The sequence below is a fragment of the Coturnix japonica genome, chromosome 12, assembly GCF_001577835.2.
Source record: "Coturnix japonica isolate 7356 chromosome 12, Coturnix japonica 2.1, whole genome shotgun sequence".
Classification (NCBI taxonomy): Eukaryota; Metazoa; Chordata; class Aves; order Galliformes; family Phasianidae; genus Coturnix; species Coturnix japonica.
In genome coordinates, this window is record NC_029527.1 from 1,122,591 (window position 1) to 1,135,118 (window position 12,528).

Genomic DNA, 12,528 nt, shown 5'->3' on the forward strand with positions numbered 1-12,528 from the left:
TGAAAGTGGGCCACTAACTGTCATTGTCATTTCAAATGTGATGTTGTCATCTTTTGTTGGGAAAAAAGACACAGAAAGGAAAGATTAAATTCAAAAACCTGGACCCTAGTGCACACAGTTGGAGCACTAAAGGAAAAGGGAGCAAATATTGCACAGGATTAATGTGATTTTAGAGAATGAGAATCTTTTGGGCTGGAGATACACAGTGTTAAGGGATTTAACTAAAAATAGGGTATCAGGTGAGTTTCAAGGGATGCTATGCAGCTGTGTTGAACATCATCAAGTAGAAATTGACTTTGTCGTGTGAGTTCTTCAGTTCTCGAGAGAGTTGAGATTTTGACACCAGAATAAGATCAGGTTCTGATTAGATTTGGCAGTTTTATTCTGTAAACTTTTGATAGTTCTTTGTAATTACATGAGACCTGTAAAGCAGGATTCTGTGATGCTAATCACGTGATTAGAAAATCATTTGTTACTACCTCCACAATGAGGAGAAAGCCCTTCACGTGCACTGTGTGTTTGTTTATACACGTGTGATAGGCTCTTCTGGATGGGTTACCTATGCAGATCTAGGAAGATTTCTGTAAATTAACATGATGAGCATTAACTTTCACTTGAAACACTTTGAAATGGACTCTGTGCTTGTTACTGTTCTGATCTGCTGCCATTTTTTCCATGGTGTTTTTGACTCTGTGTTATAAGTGGGCTCCTGTGGTCGCTGCAGTTGAGGATTACTTCACCCATTCTCAATCTTTACTGTTTGTTAATTAAATACAGTAATTTCCATCCTTGCAGCAGCAATTTTCAGATACTGCCTAGGTTTAATGGAAACTAAGTGTGTAAGAGTACACAGCTGCCATTCTCACATATTAGCCCCAGAGTATAGAAACTAGTTTTTGGCATAAAAATTGTGTTGAAGAAGGAAAATGGTTCCTTTTTCTCCCACTGAAAATTTAATTGTTTTGGGGAAGAACACAGAAATTCTCATTTGTCTGTACAGTATTTTCATGACAGTTCCAGTACTGCCGAGCAGTTGTTTGCCAATAAGTGAGCATGGGCCGAGCTGTTCCCTTGAGAGGAGATGGGATGGACTTAGGATAGCATGAAGTAATCTGCCTGGTTAAGCAGAGTTTAAATAAAGTCATTAATTTTAAGAGCAGGACGTTGGGAAACTTAAGGGAAATTATGAAGGAGTACAGTGGGCAGCAGTTAGGCTTCTTACAAACCACTGCCTCTTACTTGCTGATGTTTTAAGTTAATTGCTCAGGAAGAGATGCTGGATTGCCTGGAGGCTTTTGTTTATTGCACCATACAAAACGATTCGCTGGTACATGAGAGAGGTTTGTTCAAATAGAAATTCACGTTTGCCATCAGGAATAATGCTGTGCAGAACGCTTCTCTGATCAGCAGACTAAATTGGATTTTGCTTTTGTCGTTTAGTTGGTGACAGGAATGAAAGGGTGCTCCGCGAGGACACCTCTGCTGCCTCTTTTGTTCTTTGAGACTAGGAAGAATTTCAGTGTAAAACATGTGCAAGTGGAATATCAAAGTTATGTGAGATGAAAGCAGGGAAATGGTTCTTTTATGGGTTTCTTGGATTTTACTCCTAACGTGCATAATTGGAGTAGCTACATACTGTAGTTGTGTGAGTGCCCTATGCCTCAGAAGCTGAGTGACTGCAGAACAGAAAATAGTCTCAGCTTTAGCCATCATTTTTAGCCTTTCTTTTTTAATGGATTGGTTTTGATCTGAGCTAAAATCCTGGTTTAGTTTAGGTTAAGATCCTGTTAGTGTTTTTGTCGTTATGGTTTATAAGGAAATGCTTCTTTACACAGCGATGAAGTTGGGAGTGAGCGCCAGGAGTTCCACTCAAAGCTGCTTCCCAAAGCAAACATCAGGGTTCCTGATGGGAAAATTTTTCCATCACTTAGGAAAGAACCCAATGTGAATACTGCAGCAGAAGTGATTGCATTAAGCTTATTTGCCTCCTGCATTACTGTGTAGGAAACGACCATTCTGCACCAACACGTTGAAAATCTTCAACTGATGTTCACTGTTAGAGCTGCACTGAAATCCGTGGACAGGATGTAACGAGCTCAGAGCATTTTTTGGTTTGATATTTAGATTTAAATATATATGAAAAGATTGTTTGTTCAATGGTTAACAACTGCAGAAAGATTGAAATACAATTTGGTAGTTCCTTTCTCCTTGTCCTTGAGCGGCTGGTATTTGTAGACACAATGTGCTGTGCTTACTGCTGTTCTTTCTTTTCTTCTGCAGGCATTTGGGCCTAGATTTAGTTCCTCGAAAGGACTTTGAAGTTGTGGATTCCGATCAGATCAGTGTGTCAGATCTCTATAAAATGGTAAGAAATCTGTGGGAGATTCCTCTGAGCTTTTATATTGGGAGGGAAAGAAGGGGAAGATAAGTGTCTTTCGTTATGGATTTTCTTGACTGAAATAATGTAATAAGCTTATTTGTTTTTCGATGCCATTTAACAGCTGCCTTTGGCAGGTACACAGTTGAGTTCTGTCTGGTGGGAAATGCAAAGTCTTGGAAGCTCCACAGTTAAACTGTGGTGCTGTCTTGCTGAGGTCTGCTCATCCAAAAGTGCTTTGAACCAGACAAATGACCCTGCAAGCTTTATTGACATACAGTAAAGAAGTCTTAGCAGACTGCTTTGGGGTTACTGCATCATTACTTCAAACAACAGGTATTAACTTGCATGGAGAAGTAGGAATGTTCCTCTCTGTAAGATCTGGCATCGTTTGTCCTTACTTCCAGTAATTGAAACATCTCAAACCTGAAGCTGATCAACAGTTGTGTGAGTCCAGAAAGCCCATGAGAGCCATTGAGGGTTCGTGGATAGGGATAAAAATTGAAGTGAAAAATTTGCTCCTAGGACGTGCACAGATAAGAAGCTCCCTTACAAAGACTGATAAGCTCGCAGACGGGAAGGAGGGAGAATGCTGAATAACTTAAAGCAAAACTCAGTCTTGAATGCTAAAGCTGTCTCTGGGATGTGGCAGGGTCCCTTAGAAAACATATGTGGTGTCCTTTAATAGGAATGGTCTTTTGGATTAATTATACCATATAACAGTGCATTTCACATAAAGAAATAGAAATTCTTCTCCATAAGGAAGGACAAAGTATGCTGATCTGCAGTACTGGCTTTTAAGTTCGTTCCTGATTTGCCATAGACTGAGGAGACTTTGCTGCTTTTACTGGAGAGTTTTCCTTCACACAGAGTACAAAAATAACGTTTGCTACAAAATTAAATGGGTAATGACTCGCACAATTCAACGTGAGTTGCTAACTGGATTACTTTATTACTCTGAGCTTCTTTCCAAAGGTGTTGTGTTGTGTTTTTTGTAAAGCTGACTATTTGCAGTACAGAAAATAGGTGATGTTTAATGGTTGGGGTTGTCTGATTACGTGTCCCATGTTACTCCTGAAGAGAACGTCCGCAGCACAGGTTTCTGCTCAGATCTGTGCTGCTGTTCAGGACGTGACCATTAGTCAGTTCACATTTCACCATGGCTTTCATTTGTAGATTCAGGAAGACAGTGCTGTCTAATCACATCTACTAAGGGGCCAGAAGGTAATTTCAGGAACCCAAAAAGCAACTAACAGCTCTTCAGCTGAAGTTTAGTTTTTTAGCAACTGAAGATTTTCAAAATTGCTTTTTATTGCATTTTTTTTTTCCTCATGGAGAGAATTGTCTGTACTCATGGCAGAATACTTACCAGATTATCTAATCGGCAGCGAGGTTCAACACCGCAAAATAATCTTGTGGGAATGGTTGTGAGAGCCCAATTACTTTTGCATTTGAACTGAAATGCAGAGCATTAAATGTACCACAGGAAACAGTCTCATGTTGGCAGGCTGAAATAATTCTAGGCTTTCCTGTCTGTGGCAAGAAATTGAAGCATCTTGCACAAAGTTATTAATTCTCCTGGTCAGATTTTCACTTTAAAATGTTGTTCATTTCATTTGAGAGAAGGGTTGCTGAATGCAGTTGGTGGAATCTCTTTTACTTTCATCTCTTTTGAAGCTATGAGGTTATCAGATCCTGCTGCTCCTGCTAGAGTGTGTTCCTTCAGAATAAGATATAGGGTATGAAATAGGGGCGTAGAGATGGGGGAGAATGAAGAGAACGTGAGTTAGTATTTATTTCAGTTTAAAGTACTAATGGTAGGATGAATATGTGTGGAACAGGCATTGCAGAATCATTAATTATATGGTTTTTAAAGCTCTCTGAAACCTTTTCAATTTAGATTAGCATTTAAATCTCCATTTGGAGATTAAATGGACTTGCAGTCCATTTTCTGATTATAACGTTTCCTTTTAGTATGGAGGGCTTTAAATACAGGATCATCCTCTGAGTTCCGCCGCACAGCTGTAGCTCTGTGTGGATGCTTTTGTGCAGGTGTTGGACAGCTGGAATTGTAGAAGAGTTTTTACCTGGTTTTCAGGATCTCATTTCCTGATCTGAGCAAAAAGTTTTAAAATATATATGTATATATGAAATTCACCCTTCTTTCTAGAAGTCAGTGTTGTTCCTTTCATTTTATTTTATTTATTTATTAACAAATGCAGCTTTTCCTGGACCAGCATACTGATACATGAGAATTAGGTGAGATATTCACTCATTTAGAAAGGAAATGCACATTACACAGTATGGGGCGCTGGACTTCTTAAGTCCTGTTGCAGCCATGGAAATTCTGTCAAACTTGTGACGGCCGTTTACATTCAGCCTTTAGGTAAATGCAGCCTGTAAGATTGATTAGTTAGTCTCACAAGTGGCTTAGTTGGGAACAGCTTTTAGCTGAGCTGTGGTCTTGTGAGTCGTGATGTTTGGGAACAATTTTGAGCAATTGTATTTACGAAATACTCTTTTAATGCAGCACAAATGTACTGCTGGTATTCTCTTACATTCATGGTTTCACTTTTACTATTCTGTTTCTCCACAGCATTTGTCAAGTAGACACAGCGTCCAGCAGAGCACATCACAGGTAAACAACAGCTACATAACAGTTTATTGTTTCTGTCTTTGATGGCATATCTGCATATATGAGTTTGATGGAGATGATGGAGTACCCAAAAGAGTTCCTCAAAAGAGCCTTGAAAATAATTCAGCTGCTTCTACAGGTCCTTCTACTAAAGCCCTTTTCCTCAGCTCTCTGTTTTTCTTAAAAGAACAAGTTCTCTAGTGAGATCAAAAGCCTCAGTCTGCCCATGTGAGTCTTCTTTCTACCTGCTAACACATAAGTTTGGAGGTTTTTATTTTACATACCCTTTCTGTAGTAATTTAATCCTTTCTTGGTCATGAATTCTGGAGCTAATCTTTCCTAGAGAGCTGTGCTTGCACAGGTGCAGATCTTTAAGGGATGAGGATTTAGTTGGATTTAATTCAGAATCCAGAACAAAAATTGCTTTAAGCTGCATTTTCAAAACTACTACAAATCTGAGCTGAATCTATGAAAATATGAAGAGTGACTTTGTTAGTGTCTGCACAGAGGAGACCAGCCTAGTGAGCTTAGGTCTGTGATGCAACAGATTTGTTAACATCAAGCTGCAACGGAAATAAAGTGCTATGAAAGGAAAAGAAAAATTGTTTGCAATTATGCAATTTCTCCACTGCAGTTTGCACTGGCGTAAGCAGGTCTTGGTATGCCAAGTCAAAAATACAACCCTGTCTGCTGTTTGACTTTATAGATTGCTGATGTTACCAACCACCATTGGGATTTCTTTATTTTATCTGCAGGGCAATTGGCTTATAAACCTGGTTCTAAATGATCTCTGTAAATAGAGTTGCAGGCACTAAGAAAAACAAACAAAAACCAATGTAAATGTTACTCTTCAGTACTTGAGTAGAAGTTCATCCAATGTAAAAAATAGGGTAAAAGCTTTGTGGTCTGTTTCTAAGATGGGAGATAGTTGAGATGAAGCATTATTTGATGGATGGAGCGAAGTTTCAGTTGAAATCACCAAGTCAATCCTTTATTTGTGACAAATGGCTTCCATTGCTTCATCAGGTGGATACAATTCGTCAGCGTCACGGAGATGCTTGCCGTATGCCAGTGCCTCATCACTTCTTCCTCAGTCTAAAGAGCTTCACCTACAATACAATCGGAGAAGACACTGATGTCTTTTTTTCTTTATATGATGTTCGAGAAGGCAAACAAATCAGGTAGGACTTAATGCGTAACTAAAATGTTCCCAAAAAAAGATGTGAGGAAAGCATGTGTGTTATTGGAGGAAAGCGTATCAGCTGCCATTGTGACACAACTGAAAGAACACTGATAGATTATGAACTGATGGTCCTACGAGGCATGCACGAACTCAGCAATGCTAAACATTAGTTATGAAATTTGGTTCTTGTAAATAACCAAAGTGTTACAGGCACAGAACTTTGTTTAGGCTTCTCACTTGGTCTCCAAGCATTACTGAAGGTCTTTATGTTTTAATAGCTGTTTTCTTAGGGCTGTTAAGAATTATCAGTAATTGCAGTGTCATGCTGTATGACTCCAGAAGAGGACTGTTGTATGTTTTGATGCTGAACTAGGGCTCTCAAGCTTTCATCCTTTTCTTGCTTTACAGGCATGTTACAGTAGAGCTTATTTTCATTACTCCTTTACTAGCAATATCAACTGGCATATTTCTGTCCATCCTTGTGTCTAGGCTGGGTAACTGCTGCTCAGTACATTGAGGTAACTGATACTGATGTCAGCAAATACAAAAGGTTCTGCATTTTTCCTTCACAAGTGTGTGTTTTGAAAATATCAGACTGTGTAGAAGAGTGTTGCAGTATATGCTGCGTGTCTTGGAAATGAAATAAGGACAGCGTGGTTGGATCTAAAGTACAGCATCTCTGGGTTTTTTAGAGCTTTGATTGAAGTGTGTCCTGACAGCTGACACTAATCACTGCTGATACCGTGATGGAAACTGTCCTACATATATCAGCAGGTATTTCCCTCTGAACTGAGGAAAGAGTCCCCAAACGTTCTTTTCTTTCTTTGGAAGAACACTGTGCTGTCCAGGGGGGGCTCACAGTAGAATGGTAAAGGTTTTTGTAACTTTCCAAACCAGATCCCACTCAAAAACCAAAATATTTCATGTTAGAAAGTTATAATGATTTGGTTCATCTTGGCAATATGTCGCACCATTTAATTTGGCAACTTAAGAATTATTTTGCTGAATGTGGCAAGAATGTCTTCTGTGATACTACATCACGTTCACCATCGCTGCCTGAAAAATTCTTGTACTGATATGAATGTGTCTCTGATTTCTCTGTGCGAGAATTAATAGAAAATACCTGTAGTGGAGGAAAGAAGAAAAATAGCAAATAAAATAAACCATAATTATTTAATACCACAAAGCAGTACAGTTATTTAGCTGAGGAAAGCTGCAGGAAAGGGGAACTGACAAACTGCTGCTGTGGCTATGGAAGGCCTCAGAAAATGCTTCTGCAGAGTAATTGTCTTGGGCTGCACTTTGCAGAGTATGTTAGCGTGGAGTGGGAAGGCCTTGAGAAGGCTTCTTGCCAGTGATGGAAAAAAAAGAGTAGTTGTATTTAGGTCTGCTTTAGAAGTCTCTTTCCTGTGCGCCTCAGGAAATAGTGCATTGAGCTTCTGCGTGGTGCTTCAAAATGAAAAGGACAAATTGACTTTTCAGAGGTGGTTGTGATGTCGGTGAGTTTCTTATCCGAACTGAATTCTCAGATTAAGTGAACAGAAAGTTAAACAATTCACTGCTTGGTATCGGTAGCTGAATTTTCTGACTTTTCATCTGCTTCCACTGACTGCAGTGCACAGTGAACAACATCTCTGCTGCGTGTGTCAGCTTTTGCATTTGCTCGATTTTCCCATGTATCGCTTTTGTTGTTAATGCTGTGTATTGTATAGAAACTGTTACTGTCTTCTTTTACATATGATAGCTGTGTGGAGAGTCAAGTGGTGTTATTAGAGAGGTGCATTCTGTCTTATAAGGTTTCTAATGCAAACCCATCTTAAAAGAGGATCTTTTACTAAAAGCAATCGCATCGAAGGAGAATACTCCTGGAATAGTGGAAGTGCAGAGTTAGGACTCTTCCCTGCAGTTCTGCTCAGGCATTTCATACCTACTGACTGGCAGGTGGGTCTGACCTGCTTCTCTCCAGTCAAAATCAGCATCAGCTGCAGGGACCGAGGAATCACAACATGTGACTCAACATCTCTTTTTTTAGGCATAGGTTTTTGGGGATTTTCCTTTCAGGAACACAAATATCTGCTTTCCGTGTTGTAAATAACAACAGCAAAAAAGCCGTATTGCAGTGTCAGATGTTTGGTGTGGCAGATGGGAGCCTGAGGAGAATGTAATTGGTACCGAGCTGCATTTCTCCTGCAAGCTTTAATAACCTTTGTAACGTTGGGTCGTTTTTCCTCGAGTGTGGTGAGCGAAATGGCAGGTAGTTATTTTAACTAATTTCTGTTTCCAAGGAAACAGGAAAGACTGTTTGCAGTAACAGTCTTACTGTAAGCTCTGTAATCCCCCCCCCATGGCTTCTAGCCAGGGAGGTAACTTAATAATTCATGAGCATTAAGCCTGAATTTGCTGGGAAGTGAACTGTGTTGCTTGGAGCTGTTTTCTCAGAGTCTGATTCATTTCCCTCACAAATTTGGTGTTCTTTTCTCTAAGATGTCTTTATAAAACACACTGCACAGCAAGGCCGTGTCGTTCCCTTCCCTTGTTTTTGTAAGCAGGGTTATGGCAGGTCATCGGGAGAAAGACGGATGATGACAAAAGAGGAAAAAGAAAGAAAGCAAAAGAAAAGGAAGAAACCCATCAGTACTTGCCTGAAAAGGAAGATTTTTAAATAGCCCGTGAATCACTGTGCAGACAATTTGCAGAGTTCAGCAGAGGTGATCGTTCTGTCTTGGGGTTCAAGGCTGACCCCTATCGACACTGGATCGCTCACACGCTGCTGTGCCACAGCTTTAGTGCTCGTTTCTGGTTTATGTTATTCATGGAAACTGAGTTCATACAGAGACGCAGGTGCCTTTCTGTACATATGCTTTCACTTGCACTCGCACTTAAACTAAGACCCAGAGACTCCCCCTGTGGCGCAATGGGAGATTTCTTTCCCAGGTCAGCCTCACAGCAGCCGTAAGGACATAGATTTTTAATATATTTTTTTTCCAAGAGATGAGCAAAAGTTGGCTGTTCTGAAAGTTTAATGTGTGAATGGAAAAGAAACGTGAAAAGCTGTTTGTGGTGAGCATCCCTAAATGAAAAGCAAACGAACTGCTTACAGTAGAGGCATGTATATGTATAACATGACATATTTCTGATGCTTCATGTTTGCAGTTCTTGTGATCTTCCCTCGAAGCCCTTTTTAAAGTGCTTACAAACTCTCACAAGAAAGCAAAATTATACTTTTCTCAATGAAAACACTACTTTTCCCTTTCTTCATGTGCTTCATAGGTGTCATGAACACTTGTACTTCATGAGGAGTGCTCTTGTTGCTTAAATCATTTTGAGGCAAACAATCAACCCTGTCTTTATGCCAGTGACTGAGATGTCAACGTGTGCACATTCTTTCTTCGTATTGATGACACAATCTGGTTGAAGTGCAGCTTCAGAAGTCCTCATATGAAACCTGTTTCCCTTTTTGGAAGGTTTCTACACTGTGTTCTCAAAAGCATCGATTTGCCCACAGCGACCCCCTTGGATTACAGTGTGGTTATGTTTTTGCATTGACAAGCGTGAAAAAGATTTTGGGGAATGAAGAGAATGGAATTGAAGATTTTACAGAGAGGTTGGAGAAGCTCCACAGTACTACTGTTAATTAGGTTGCAGCACCAAGGGGAAGCCAGGGCAATGCAGCCATGGTTTTCTCTCTGCCACCATACAGGCAGCTGGAGAGCTCAATCAAATGACTTTGTTGAAGAAAAACATCCAGTGCTGCTGCACTGAGGTGTTGGGTCATTTCTGCTCCAGTCTCCAATGCAGAGAAGCATTTCCCAAGTTAGTTCCTGCACGTATTGGCACGTGGAAACTGTACAGCTTAGATAATGTTCAATTTTTTATTCCTCACCCTTTCTTTCTTTTTAATGTGCCAGCAGTTCCTAATACAGTTCCATTCACTTGGTCAACACGTTGTCCTTGGAGAGCTTGTGCACACGATGACAGCAGGAATTCAGCTTTTCATTGCATTGGTGAATTAAACTGCCTAAAGTCTGGTGTGCACAGCATGACAGCAGCATTTTGAAGGCAAGTGTTGGCAAGCTTTCTGTGACCGTAGTAAGCAACTCACACATCCTGAGTTCTTTGTACCTGAACTGCAGCCCCATGCTGTGAGCTGAGCTACTATTAGCATTTTATCAAAATAATTTGTATTGGTATCTAGCCATTAACTTGGGCTTGCAATGCACAGAATTGATTCTCAAGTTTTTATCCAGAACAGAAATGATTGTTTTTATATAGCATCTCAAAATACTGATGGTATTTATTTCCCAAGGCTTTTTATTGTCAGGCCAATCGAATTTCACTAGAAGATGAGAGTAGGAGAGATCACTGGAACAGGTTGCCCAAGGAGGCTGTGGATGCCCCATCCCTGCAGCCATTCAAGGCCAGGCTGGATGTGGCTCTGGGCAGCCTGGGCTGCTGGTTGGTGACCCTGCACACAGCAGGGGGTTGGAACTGGATATGAGCACTGTGGGCCTTTGCAACCCAGGCCATGCTGTGGTTCTATGATTATGATTTTTGTGAGAAATGAAGTATTGTGCTATTAACCATTTCTTAAATTGTAGGAATAAGTATGAGGAAACGAGGTGGCTGTTATTGCCTGCCTACTCTGCATCTATTAATTCTCTACCCTCATTCATACAGGGATACATGGTCAGGATTTTTGCCTTGCAACCACGCACTAATTAAACCTGCCAGAGAGCTGCTACAAGGGAGCTCACTAATCCACTTGGAGCTCTTTGCCAGGCCTTTTGTTGTTGTCTATGCACATTGTGCACAAGTTCCACACCCCCCCCCCCCCCAAAAAAAAAAAAAAAAAGGCAAAAAAACCCAATAAAAACCCACAGACAAAAACATTAAACACCAGAAGGTCCCTATGGGCATAATGCTACTCTTGCTCACCCTGCAGTAAATTTTGTCCCTGTTTGCCCCTTCCTTCATGCTGAACGTGTAATGTCCCAAACCACTGATTGCTTCCTTCCCTTTTGCAGAAACAGATGTCAGTTCAGTATGGTCCTGCTTTTCATACAGTCAAAGGAAGCCAAGAAGTGAGACAATGTACTTCTTTCATTTTTCTTCCTTTCAAGTTAAAGAACAAGAAGCTAATTGACTTTGCTTATCAGAGCAATGTTTCTTGTATTTGAATAGCTTTAGCAATTGCTGATCATGCCAGTGATTGTAAAACTTGACTTATTGCTACACAAGAGGTGGTTTCACCATGATGTGTGTTAGCACAGGAGGAGATCTTGCAGTTAAAGTAATTGGAGGTTGCTTGTCGCACGTAGGAACAAGAGGAACAAATAAGCTTTTGTTTAAGATGCTGTAACTGTTGCAGCTCTTCTGGGTCTGAACTCGGTAAGGAAAAATGTTAATGCTTTCCTGTGTTTTGGTGCATCTCTTATTTCTGATCTTATGCAGGGAAAAACTGGTTTGGCATCTTTTCAGAATAGCTGGAGAAAGAAGGTTTCTTTGGCAGCAGTCAGATGGCATCACATGTTCACAGCCTTCCCATACCTGATTTCCACCACTTATTTCTCGTTAAGCAATTAGTGCAGTTCTAGTTATAACAAAAATAACGCTTCATGCCTACAAAGGTGGGCAATTATTTCAATATCCGCTTTGCTCAGATTTGGTGTTTTGGTCTCACCAAACTTTAACGCTGTCTGGATTCCATGCGTACTTTTTGTGTGGAGAATAACCTTGAGGAATAGACAGCCTGGAGATGGAACTCCTTCAAAGGAGGTAGGTCTTAAAATAACAAATACATTGATTGAATCCTGCTGGGTTTCTTGACCCTGATGTGTGTGCCGTTCCTTTACCTAAAGAAGGAATTAAAGCTGAAGGTGGTGGATCTTCAGATCAGTTGGAAACAGAGTTATTATTTCTGGTTTCTTTCTATGTGGAAATAGATTTGCAGCTGTAGAAGGGGGACATCTGACTAGGTGGAAAAATGGGTCAACAGTGTCATGCTGTAAAAGGTTTGCCAGGATATACTCACATCGTTATTAGCAGTGGGGAGACCTTTGTGGGATGTTTTGGCTGGTTTCTGAAAGCTGTTCCCAAATAGGAGTATCAGAGATGAGAGAATTCCTGGAGCTGAAAAGCAGAAATGCAGGTTAGGAGAAATGACTCTTGGGCTAGCTTAGGTTTTTAAGACTGCTCGTTAGCACTGCTGGCTTTCTGTTTGTCTGGTCTTGCAGTGGGATCTACTCCCAGTATGGTACCTCCTCATGTTCCACAGTGCTCAGGTGCTGTTTGCCTCAAAGTGACCTTAATTTATTCAGTGACGTGAGCTCAGGA

The 12,528-nt window shown here is 40.5% G+C and overlaps 1 protein-coding gene across 13 annotated transcripts in view; it reads left to right on the top strand.

Moving 5' to 3' along the window:
• Positions 1-12,528, top strand: part of DOCK3 (dedicator of cytokinesis 3) — a 128,322-nt gene that overhangs the window by 38,461 nt on the left and 77,333 nt on the right. For all 13 annotated transcript variants that reach the window (XM_015874526.2, XM_015874532.2, XM_015874528.2 and 10 more), the window contains 3 exons: positions 2,281-2,365; positions 4,974-5,015; positions 6,039-6,193. In XM_015874526.2, coding sequence (XP_015730012.1) covers positions 2,281-2,365; positions 4,974-5,015; positions 6,039-6,193 — 282 coding nt within the window. The remainder of the gene's footprint in view (positions 1-2,280; positions 2,366-4,973; positions 5,016-6,038; positions 6,194-12,528) is intronic.